We start from the raw sequence: 12,749 nt of genomic DNA on the forward strand, positions 1-12,749 counted from the left end.
TATTCATTAAGAAACCCATTGCATACGAATAATGTCACCCTGACAAAAATAAGATTTATCCAGGAATACATTTGTGGTTGAACATTTATATCTGTGTGGTTAAATATTTGAATGTTTTCACTGAACTGCTTTTGAAACCACTGGATTGAGACAGAAGCAAAAATGTCAGATTCGCAGTGGAATTAAGCTGCAAATTAAGAGGATTATCGATGTTATAGAAAAAGTATCAGAGTGTAAAGAAGAGCTGAAAGCAGGTTCTTGAGATTAACGTAATAGTTTATAATCCTATTTTTCTAAATCAGACTTGCGACTTTGGGATCCCAGTGATGCTTTCACTAAAAATGACAACAAAATGACCACGGGGGTCCAGAGAAGTTACAGAATGTCATGGTTCTGTGATTTGAACATGAACTTTAGAAGCAGATTAGTTTTGCTCTCGGCTCTGACGCCTTGGGAGAGTCATTCCCCTATCTAAGCCTCCCTTTCTTTCTCTCCAAATTCAAAATAATTGCCTCAGTTCCTCCTCTCCGGCAAGGCGCGAAAACACAACACAACAAAAGCCCACCTTTGTGGATGTTCCTGCCCTCACTCAGAGTCCACGCTCTGCTAGGGTCACAGTGTGGAATCTGATGCCGGTTATAGCCACATATCAAAAGGATGAAATATTTGAAAGGCTTTGAATTGTTTCAGAGTAAAAAGTCATTTTCTTTTTCGAAGCAAAATTGATCAGTTTTCAGCATTGGTCTGTTTGAAAAAAGAAAAAAAAGCCTAAAAATTGGCTTTATCTCTGACCGTCCTGGGGAGCTTGCGGTACAGTGTCTGACTTACCGCACAGCGCACTACGTTGCAGGATGTGCCTGGAGGTGGGTACACCGTTGCAGTTCCAAAATCTTTAATCAATGACGTCATGATATATATCTTAATATACACACACTCTGAGGGATGTGTTAAATATGCATATGTGCATACACATTATAGATCATTTGCTTATAAGTTATCAAGTGGTTTATTTTATATGTAAACGGAAGGTGTCTCTGTCAGACTTTCAACCCCTTGAGATTAAGGACTCTGGGGTTTTTACTTTCTCAGGACATAGCCCAGTGCGCTGTGTTCCGGCGTCCCTGCCAGTCTGGGCTGGAGCACAAGGAATGTGAGTCTCCTTTGCTGTCCGAGTCCTTGAAGCTCTCTGCCTGGATATTTCTCCTAGCAACCTGGACTATCCTCCTTCCTTTGTCCTAAGAGAAGCAGCCCTTTTTCTCCCACTCTTCAGAAAGAGCAAAACCCAGCTGTCCAAGACTCTTCTCTTGCCCTGTGCTATGTACTACAGGAAATCCTTTCCTTCCAGGAAGGATAATGAGGGACTGAAGATACGAGGGAACAACGAACATTTATAAAAATGGAGCCTTGACCCACAGCCTGCAGCAGCCTGCCTGGGAAACCAAGCCCTTTTCTACAATAAATAACCCAGGAAGCAGCCTGCTGTAGACCAGACTCGCAGGAAGCCAGATTGCTGTCTCCAGTGGTGATTCAGGAAGCTGAACCATCACTTCTGTAACATTCTGCCCCCAATGGCCGGGGCTTGATTAGTCACTGACAGCTTCCCTAATGTGTGTCCCTGCTTCCAACTTAGGACCAACTGAAAGGCAGATATGCTCCCCTGACCAGTCCTAGAAGACCTGGCTTCTAAGCAGACTGCCTACAGCTTCCCCAGTTCAACAGCCTCCAGTCAGGGCCCCCTTGAAGCCTCCCCTGTTTTCGCTGTCCCACTTCTTTGCCAGAACGCAGGTGATGGTGGCAGCTCCCTTGCTAGAGCGGGCTCTGAACACACAGTCCTTGTTCTTCTCGTTTGGCTGGTCTTTGTTTATCTCCACAATAAGAAATGTCAGATGATTTCCTTTATCTTTATATTCAAACTTGAAAAAAACAAGTGATCTGATTACCATGCAGTAGGACCAGCAAGAGATTGCTCTTTCTATGCGACTCATTTCCCCAGAGATTTTATTAAAATTGGTTTAGCTGTGAGAGCATTGCACTCTCTGTGGTGTTTGCTCTGGTTTCATAACTTCAGCTCAGCACTCCGGGGGCTTCCCCCACCGACCCTGGTGTGTTCTTTCTAAGGCAGAGGACGCCACTGCCCACGACTTCTCTTCACGCTGTGAAGTATAGGCATGTTTTGGCCAAGATTTAAGTAAACTGACTTTCTCTCCAGAAAATCAAATCTGAAATCCTAGAGTATAACAAGCACGTTCTTAGACAATTAGGTAAAATTTGATACACATTTTATTAATGCACCATTGTTATCCATTCATTCTGACTCCAATGTAATGCATAAAATTGGCCTAGAATAATCTTTGATCACATGTCTTTCTCTTAATTTAGAATCAGAACCTTTCAAAGTACATACACATCTCTGGGACTCCTCAATTGCCCAAGTCTGTGTTTTCTCAATTCCCTTTTACCTAACAGCTAATCACACACTGTTCTTACCTAATCTCGCTCATGTTCCTCTGAGCTCTGCCAGTTCTTGTATGATGTTATGGCTACATGTTAAAACCATAACTCTTTCTGACTTTCTCCATGACTGTGTTTTCCATGTTCTGCTGCTGTAGATTTACCTGATTTCCAATCCCCTTCCATCTGCTCTTTGCTTTCTTATCTGGATCTAGTTCTAACCTGAGTCTGTATTAGCGTTGTGGGTTAATCGTGTTCCCTCAAAAATTGTGTATTGAATTCCTAACCCTGCTAGTACCTCAGAATGTGCCTGGACTTTAAAGAGGTGGTTAAATTAAAACGAGTTCATTAGGGTGGCCCCTAATCCAGTATGACCCATGTCCTTATGAGAAAAGGAAATCTGGGCTTTTTAGTGACTGTGAAGCTGGGGAGACCCCAGCCGGGAAGAGGACATCAGATCTCATTGTCCTCCCAGCCCTTCAACTCTCCCCCGAAGCTCCCCAATAAAATGGTTTGATCCCCCCCATCAAGAAAAAAAAAGGAAATTTTAACACAGGGGTGTGTGCACACATGGAGAAAAGACCATGTGAGACCATGGAAGACGGCCACCCACACGCCAGGGAGAGAGGATCCAAAAGAAACCAGACCTGCTGCCACCTTGGTCTTGAACTTCCAGCCTCCAGAACTGGGACAATACATGCCCACTGTTTAAGGCGCCCAGTCTGTGGGATTTCACTGTGGCAGCCCTAGCAAACTAACCCTATCGGTGACTCCATAGCATCTGCAGCGTTCCCTAACTGCCTCAGCAAAAATGTGTCTCTGAACAGTCCTATTTCCCTCCACAGAAGAAAATATTTAAAGCTCAGTTAGATGAACTTTGTTTGACTAGGACAAAATTAAAATGATTGTCAAGCTTCAGGCATTGTAATCAGTTTTATCATTATCCGAGCACATCATGGACTCGGGGTACACCAGCCATGATGCAGGGAGAGAAGGAGAGTGTACAAGCCAAGAGGGGAAGAGAAACCAGCTGGCAGTAAGTCAATGTATGGCTTAGCAGAGTTTGGTTTAAAACGTAAAATATGCTGAGAATCATTTCTTCTCTCCCACTGCCACCTGTCTGTCATATGAAACAGCGTTACTCTGAGTTCGGCGACCTTTTGCAGACACATTTGAGGGAGTGGTAGAGGCTTTCACAGGCCAATAGGATGTTGTTTCTAAACTTCACTAAAAGGTTGGATTATATATTACAAGATCCTTCTAGTTTAAGAGAAAAGAAGCTAAGCAGTTGAAAGTAGTCAGCTGTTAGAAGTACAGAAAATATGAGTGAGGAAGGGTTAAGCAAAACTAGATACATACACTGAGCACCTCCCACATGAAAACAGCTGTCAGTGGCAGTAAAAGAATAAAAATGGTGTAAACCTACCAAAAAAACAAAAACAAAAGAAAACAGGAGGGAGACAGTGACAGATGGACAATGTCAGCATGGTTTCTGGAAATGGAGGAGAGAAATAGCTAACTTGGCAGATCCAAGAAAGCTGAGATTGAAGTAAGTAATTGCAGAAGGGCTTCCAAAGAGAAGGGATTTCAGGCGCCTGGTACTACAGCAACTAAAGAAATAATACGGCCTCAAAGAATAGGCCTAGCTATCGGGACATTTGAGGGTGCCCGAGAAAACATTGGCTTGACAATGGACCCATCAGTGAGGCTGTCAATCATAGGCCCTGCCCTTTCCCACAGAGTTTCCAATGACTAACTCAGTTCTGCAGGACTAATGGCCAAGCATCGCCACACATTGGAGACACCCTTCAACATGAAAGAAGATAAAACTAAAACAGAAAGAATTCTGTTGGTCAGGGGAAACAAAAGTTAAGGAGGAGATGCCAACTTAGTATTTCTAATACACTCAGGGCAATAAGAGAAGAGAGTGTATCCATCAAAAAAGAATGGGGAGCTATAAAAAGGAATAGTCCAAGACATAGGACTCTCAGAAATTTAAACATGTGATTTGCAGAGATAAGAATTTAATAGCAGTATTGGAAACTAAATCAAGGAGATCTTCCAGAAGGGAAAGCAAAGACAAAAATAGAAAATAGAAAAATTATGAAAATTAGAGTCTCAATTTAACATGTCTAATATATAAACAAAAGAAATTTCAGAAAGAGTAGGGGGAAAGATCGAGAGGAAATTATTAAAGAAATAATACTAGATAGTCTAGAACTGGAAATGTGAGTTTCCATACTGAGGAGACACTAGATGTTCAGCACTTACACTATGGCACATTTCCACGAGATTTCAGGAAACCAGAAGTAAAGAGATGATCTTAAAATTCTTGTCATTATCATCATAACTATACCTATGATCGCACAGTTACTTTTAGCACATTGATTTTCTTAGAGACTTTTGAGGAAAGGAATAGTATTTTAGCCTCTCTATAAATGAGGAATCTATGGCACAGAGTGGTTAAGTAACTTGCCCTACAACACACAGCTAGTAAATGACAGAGTCAGATTTCCAAACCAGGCAGTCTGGCTTCGTGTTTTACACTCCTAACCACTATACTGTACTGACTTTTATAAAGCTTCTGGTGGGAAAATTTTTTTAAAAAATCCAGTAGGTATCAAATTTCCCAACAGCAACACTAAACTTTGTAATGCATTGGATCAATGCTTTCAAAAGTCTACAGAGAAATTATTTACTACCTAGAATTCTGCACATAGTCAAGCCTTCAATCAAGTGTAAGAATAACTGCAGGTATTTTCAGAAATTCAATTTTACCCGTGGTGTGTCCTTTCTCAGGGACACAGATAATCCTCTATCTGGATTACAATCCAATAATTAGGGGGCCTGATACCGAGCAGAGGTCAAGAGAAGTTCCCTGGTGACAGCTGTCCAGCCAGTCCAGACAGCAGCCAGTTCAGAGCAAAGCAAGGTAGATAGCTACCAGAGGCTTACCTTCCAAAAAGAGAGAGAAAGAAAGAAAGTAGTGGCTTATATGTTTTTGGCAAAGGGTAGAATAGTACCAAGAGATTTTACAGCACTCGCTCAGCACTGTGAAGAGAGATAGTTATTACTGTTTTAGTTTAGGGCATTAGAAAATGAAGCCAAAGAAAAGGGAGCAGAATTTTTAAAATGTCACATGTGAAATGAAGTGTACTTGTCACAACTCAATAAAACCCAAATATGAGTTTACCCGGATGGAGGAAAAAATTGTGAAATGAGCTGAATGGCTAGATGGAGAAGAAGGAAAAGAAAACATTAAATTATTAACTTTGTTACCTTGCCTCATAGAAAATTAGTGATAAAGTCTAGAATGAGTAAATCAAGAAATAGTAGTATAAACATATTATTTAGAGGTAAGCAGGTGTAGATGAGAATAAATACTTAAAGGAATTAACTGGGGGTTGGACTCAGGACTGGGGAAAACTTGAGTAAGAGACTGCTGCTTTCATTAGAAGACTTGTAGTCATATTTGATGTTCAAAAAAATGTGTATTTCTTAATTGAATGAAAATAGTAAGGGGAAGGGTTAAGAATTAGCTTGGCTTGAGTTTGTGCATCTAAAGGCTTTCTGCAAGAAATCAGTCTTAGGAGAAGACTTTAAAAATAGGACTTAATCTAATTTGATGTTGAAGAGAAAGTGTGCCCTCTGAGTGGGGTGAGCAGAGCATCTGGGAAGGAAGGAAACGCGTTTCCCTCTGCGCCACCTTGCTCCTTTCGGGCACCAGTCTGTCATTCGGCACCTCTGTGTCTTGTATAACAAGGGCAAACAGGAAAGTTGTCTTTAAAAAAAAAACTCATCAGTGCACAAGGCAAAGTCCTTCAGCAATGCTTCCCTGGGGGACCCTGGGGAGACGAGGTGGGAGGGGACGGGAATGACCCTTCACATCTAAAAGACAGCCCGCGCTTATGGAAAATTTTAAAATTTTATTTAGTGATGCAATCACTTTAATGTATTCCCTCGGGCTTAGTGCCCTATTTTAGGAACAGAAGATCAGCTCTTTCTAAAGATGCCCCTGAAATCAGCTTTCAAGAGAAATGAAAAAGGCTGCCGTAAGAGGCACTGATAACCTCATTCGAAAAGTGATTTTATACGTTAGAGAGGCAGTTCTCCCGTCTGTGTGGCAGTTTGACAAGAATGGAGCAGATTTATCTAGCCCCTTGAAAAAGCTACGATAGCTATGGGGGGTGGTAGCGATTTAGGTGCATTTGAGAAGATATGACTCTCTGGGGTGTGGTTTGGGGTTTTTTTGTTTTTGTTTTTCCATGTAATCTTGGATTCTTGAGAAAACCACGGTATTCTCTCACTCCAGGAAACTGAGTGAGGGCTTTGCGTATCTCTGAATTGGAATTCAGTCTTTGACTTGCTGTTTATGAATTACCTTCTTGGGATGAAATAATACTGAAATTGTTACTGAACCAGGTTAGTTTGCCCTTTGTGCAGCAAGCCAAAATGCTGAGACATTGAGATTTGCAGCAAAAAAGGGGGGGGGGGTATGTGTTATTCACCAGGCAAAGATGGGAGAACCAGTCTCAGATCCACCTCCCCAAAGGCGAGGGGCTTGAGATAATTGTGGGATAAAGATTCCTGGGAGTGGAGAAACGTGATTGGACATAGGGAAAAGTTGAGATAATCCGTGTTCTGTGCAGGCGTATCTGATTGAGTTATGTGCTACTTCATGGAATATTTGTCTAAAGATGGAGGCACTAAGCATGATCCGAGGGTAGAATTTTGGACCATCCGATGCCAAAAGGTCATTTATCCGCCACCTACGCAGGCCCAGTGTTAAGGCTGGTGGTCCCAACCACCTTTGGCCGCTTGACCTTGCACTAGACACAGTTGACTCCAAGTTCTTGGAAAACAGCTCAGGCAAACATCTTATTGTTTAGGCTGCATGAAGCTCGGAGGGTGTGCAATTTGCAGCAAAGTAATTACGGCAAGCTTGCTCAGTGCAGGCGGGCTGCAAGCACAGGGGTTATAGCAAGCTATAAGACCAGCTCAGGAATTCCTGTTAGTCACCAGTGTCTGCTACCCCTGTGGGGCTCAGTTTCAGGGTGTTTTTTTTTTAACTCTATAGGACACAGTTTCAAGATTATCTGTGGACAGATGACCACCAGCGTAGAGCAGAGTGATGACAGGAGCGGCTCTACATGTTGACACAAGTCAATAGCTTTCATAGAAATAGAAATATAAAGCCAGGCATTGGCGCTGCTACTGTGGAAAACAATATGGAGGGTCCTCAAAAAAGGAAAAACAGAACTACCATATGACCTGGCAATCCCATTGCTGGGTCTAATATCCAAAGAAATGCAAATAAGAGTCAAAATAAAATATTGAAGAGATAGCTGCACTTTCATGTTCATTGTGCCATTATTCACAATAGCCAAGCTATGGAAACAACCTAAGTGTCCATCACTTAGGATGAGTGGATAAAGAAGATGCAAGATACAGACATGTGTGCAGACACAGTGGAATACTATATAGCCATGAAAGGGGGATTCTGCCATTTGCATCATGGATGGACCTTGAGGGCCTTATGCCAAGTGAGAGAAGCCAGACAGAAAGACGAATACTGTATGGTATTACTTACATGTGGAATCTAAATTAGGAAAAGCAAAAGTGAAACTCATAGAATCTGAGAGTATAAAAGTGGTTGCCAGGGGCCGGGTTGGTGAAGGAAATAGGGAGAGGTCAGTAAAGAGAACAGACTTTCAGCTATAAGATGAATAGGGTCTGAGGATCTAACCAATAACACGATGATGGTTTTTGATAACATTAGTATAAAATTGAAATTGGCTCAGAGAATAGAATTTAATTGTCTTCACCCAACCCCCAAAATAAATTAATTAAACATATGAGATGATAAATGTGTTAATCAAATGAGGGATTACTTTCACAAGGTATATGTATGTCAAATTACCATGATATACATACACTTTCAATATCTTACATTCTTATATGTTAATTATGACTCAGAGCTGAAATTTAAAAAAAAAAAAAGAAGCCAATAGACTCAAAGAAATAAGGGAGAAATAGAAGTATCAAATCAATATCTAATCTTCAAATCTATCTCTTGCCCTCAAATATTTGAATATACCTAATGTGGTCACACAATGTAAAAAATGTGCTCCCTGGATTTGGCTGAATTTGGCACCACGTGTCCACACAAATCTCTGAGGGCAAAGTCCTCTGTCTGGGCTGTCTGCCCAGCTTCTTATTGTTTTTCCCACACTGAATCATGAATTCATGAAGTGTGAGTTGATAAAAACACTGTACGTTATCCTGTGCTCTGCTCTACCCAGTGATCGGTCATCCAGCCTTCCCTTGAATAATTCAAAAGATTTATAAGGCGACTCAATCCATTTTCAGAGCGCACTGATCGTGGCTTCCCGCTTTCTGTATGTCAGAGTCTTCCTGTTTGTAAGCAGCTTTACTTCCATGCTCTTGAGCCCTGATTCTGGTCGACCTCAGCAGTAGTGTGCCTCCCTGTCCGCCTACCCACAGGCTCCACTACCACTTCTCATTTCACGTAGAAATGTTTGAAATTATTAACGTTTCAGAATCCTGGTTTATCTGTACAACCTAGCCTCTTGCACACAGTAGGGAAGCAGTTTTTATTCTTTTCTCCTGATGGTAGTTCCTCTGAGGTGGCCACTCAGGGTGCTTGCCCTGGCCTGCTGACCCCACTGCCCCCCCCCCCCCCACTGGTAATCAGCATCACAGTGTAGCGAGGATTCCCGGAGGGGAGCCTGTCTCTCTTCTTCCGGCGGCCGGACCCTTTCTGACGCAACCTAACGCGCTCTCGTAAGTCAGAAGTCAAGGGAATATTTTTGTTTGGCTGAGTTCTAAACACAAGGGCATTTATTTGCTTTGTTTTGCTATTAATTTTATAATACATCACATGCTCCAGTGGACATTTTCCAATGTTCTTGAATTAATATTTACCATGTTGAATGGCATCTTTATGAGGACCTCTACTGAGAGGTGGGATTACGTCTGTGATTTGCTTTCCAGTTTGGTTGCTCGGGTGTCAACACAGGGTCGTGATGTGATCTGATCAACAATCTCACTCCTCTTGTTAGGTTGCAGTCTTTAAAAAGGAAAAAAAAAAAAACCTTTAGGCCAACCTAAAAACAAATTATAGAGGAAATTACTCTCTGAGGTTCCTAGAAATTATTGAAATGTTTATGCTGCAAAGGCATTGGGTTCTGAAAAATAATATTAGGTGGGTTTCTTTTTTACAGCCTTGACAAGCGGCCCTAGAGGAAATTGAAATAAGCAATCTAGATGAGAGGGAAAATGTCATTACTTATTAATCAGGCAAACAAACAAAAAGCTGAATGTCATTATAAGGTGTCTTAACCAGGCATATTTTCAGTCCAGTAAAACCAGAATCTTCCCTCTAGTCCTTAGAAAGAAACTGGAAGTTAATCCGAGATGAAGGCCTTGCAGTGATGGATAAAGCCCAGGGCCTCTTCCTGCCGGAAGATGAGAACCTGAGGGAGAAGGGCGACTGGAGCCAGTTCACACTGTGGCAGCAAGGTGAGCCCCTGACTTCTGGATCCTTCCCCGCAACCTGGTGGGAAGGGGGCACTTCCGGCGATATTTCCCAGAGCCGGGACTCCCCGGCTTAGAGGAAGCTGCCGGGATACCCAGCTGATCAAAATCCCTTCATTACTTTTAAAAACTACATGTGAACACTCATTTGTGTGTGTGTGTGTGTGTGTGTGCATGTAAATATACATGTGTATGTGTGCATATGCACGTGTGTATTTGGATAAATATTCAGAGATTGTATTTTGATTTTCCCGGTCTTTGCTGTTAAATGGTACATTACAAAGAGTAACCCCACTGTACAGGCATAACTGAAGTCCACCATGAGCTCATCAGTGCCCTAGAGAGGGGCTTCCCTGGCACCTCCTTTGCTTCTGCACAGGAGACGATGTTGCACGCAAAATGGTGTCACCACGGGCAAGCGCCGTTGGGGGTGTTGATGGCACACCAGGGTGATGAGCCCATAAGAACGAATGTCTGAGCTCATCAAGAACAGGAAGTGGTTCACCATCAACCTAATACTCCCTGAGCTGAACGCAGGTCCAGGCACACAGTCAGGGCTCCAGGGTGTGCGTTCAGTGAGTCAGTATATCAGTCTCTCCTCAAAATGTGAAGCATTGACTCTTACCTTTAAAGCTCTTTGCAAGTCTCTTCTTGAAAATTCGAGTTAACTTGGGTTAACAACAACTGTACAAAAGTAAATCCATTTTGAGGACTAAACAGCACGTGTCTCACGTCTTTAGCTGCAGAAAGTAAATCAAGAGAATGATACGCAGTGGGTTTGTATTAAAGGACAAATAAGCCCATCGTTTAGCTCAGTCTGCTTCCAGAATACTCAGATTTACACAGCGGAGAAAGAAGGACGACTTCAGTAATATCTTCAAGGCAGCATCCATCGGAAGAGAGATCACGTGATTTCAAGTGACTGTCAGCTTTTTGCCAATGAGGTCTTTTTAAATAGGGCTTTAGAAAGGTCAATATGTGAACAACATGCTAATTTCATCTATTGGCATCTCACTCAGTGAGTCAGTTGTGTTGGCCTTGAGCACTCACCAGCTCACCGGATGCCTCGGTTCCGTCGACATCCTTATGCTTTGTAGATGCTGTTGGGCTTCCAAGAATAAGGCTTCAGAATAGTATCCATCCTGGCAGTAATTTCCAGAAACCATAGTCTCTGCTAAGAACATGTGCTTTAATAAGGTTGCAATATGCAAAGCATCATAGGGCGTATAGAAATATTAAGCAAGAAAGGAAGTAAATAACGGAGACTGATTGGAGGCAACGTTTTGACTTTTAAGTTTTGGGGTTTTTTTTAATTTTAACTGTAGCAAAATACACATATGTTAAAATTTACCACTTCAGTTATTTTTACATATACATTCAGCAGAGGCAGTTAAATCCATATATTCGTGCAACCAATCTCTAGAGATGTTTCATCTCGAAAAACTCAAACTCGATACCCAGTAACAACAGTCCCCATTGCCCCTCCCCCAGCCCTTGGCAACCACCGTGGTACTTCCTGTTGCTATTAAACTGACTACTTTAGACACTCGTATAAGTGGAATCACCCAGTGTGTGTTGACTTGTAAAATCATGTATTTTGATTATACCTGATTTTCCATAGTCATTTCTTGCAATATTTTTTACTTTCTTGGTATCTTTGTTAAATCCTTCTTCCCACTGAGTGGAATTTGTTATGTTCTTTTTTTTTTTTTTCTGAAGTTTGACAGTGATCAATTATGTTCTTTAAAAGAACTCAAATTACATCTCACCTTATTATGATTATGTTTTTCTAATTCCTGCTTTTATATTTTTCTTCCTCCTCTGGTTCTTTTGGCTGGTTGTTAATTTTTTTTCCTCTTTTAAACTTTTCAATTAGAACATCTTAGTAAATTTATTTTCATTATTTCTTCTTCAGTAATAAACGCATTTAAGGCTATGAACTGACCTCCGGATACAGATTTGGATGCTTTCCTTAAGCTGTAACGTGTATTTTCACTGGCACTATTTCCCAAAAAAGATTGCATTTCTATCTTGATTTCCATTTTTATTCAAAATAATTTAGAAGTGTGTGTGTAGGGGGGTATTTTAAGTATGTGTTTTCCAATCTTTTGTAGTTAATTAAGTAGAAATTAATTTCTAGTTTTATTTTATAATCATAAGATAATGTAACTCCCTTAGTTTCTCTTTTGGGAAGTTTTATTAAGACTCTTTGTAGACTTTTGTTTGTACTTCCAGGGGAACAGAGGGAATCCAGTTAACTATTTTCTGGAGGCAAATTAACAGCTTAAAGAATTCTGAAGGCCGCTGGTATCATAGCTCCCGTGGAAGCAAGATGGAATCCCTGAAGGCAGATGCCCTCTTGGGCGCCGCGACCTGGAGACAGAGGAGAGGGAATCCTGAGGCAGGAGGGGTCGGGGACGATGTGGGAAGGAGGGCAGCAGGCCACACTGAGAGCGCAGATCCAGACAAGAACCTCTTGAGTGTCTGACTTAGCGAAGACTTAGAGGTTGTCTAGTCTGGTGAGGAAAGGATGCTGCTGGATATGGAAAGGCCTTGAAACTGTGACTGCAAGCTTCATTTTTATCCAAAGGGAAGTTGGAATCATGGAACGTCTCTAAGGAGCCCAGTCAGTTCTGAAGTATATTTATTCCTTTTTAAATAATCAACTTTTTTAAGTTGGAGAAAAAAGAATCAACAGATATACATACTGATTTTTCCCCACAGATGTTTTCAAGTTGCTA

General features: G+C 41.6%; 1 protein-coding gene across 6 annotated transcripts in view; it reads left to right on the forward strand.

Moving 5' to 3' along the window:
- The window catches only part of ASPH (aspartate beta-hydroxylase), a 162,834-nt gene that overhangs the window by 135,447 nt on the left and 14,638 nt on the right, over window positions 1-12,749 (forward strand). For all 6 annotated transcript variants that reach the window (XM_032470008.1, XM_032470005.1, XM_032470007.1 and 3 more), the window contains one exon: window positions 9,858-9,993. In XM_032470008.1, the coding sequence (XP_032325899.1) occupies window positions 9,858-9,993 (136 nt within the window). The remainder of the gene's footprint in view (window positions 1-9,857; window positions 9,994-12,749) is intronic.

Source organism: Camelus ferus, chromosome 29 (genome assembly GCF_009834535.1).
Source record: "Camelus ferus isolate YT-003-E chromosome 29, BCGSAC_Cfer_1.0, whole genome shotgun sequence".
Taxonomy (NCBI): domain Eukaryota; kingdom Metazoa; phylum Chordata; class Mammalia; order Artiodactyla; family Camelidae; genus Camelus; species Camelus ferus.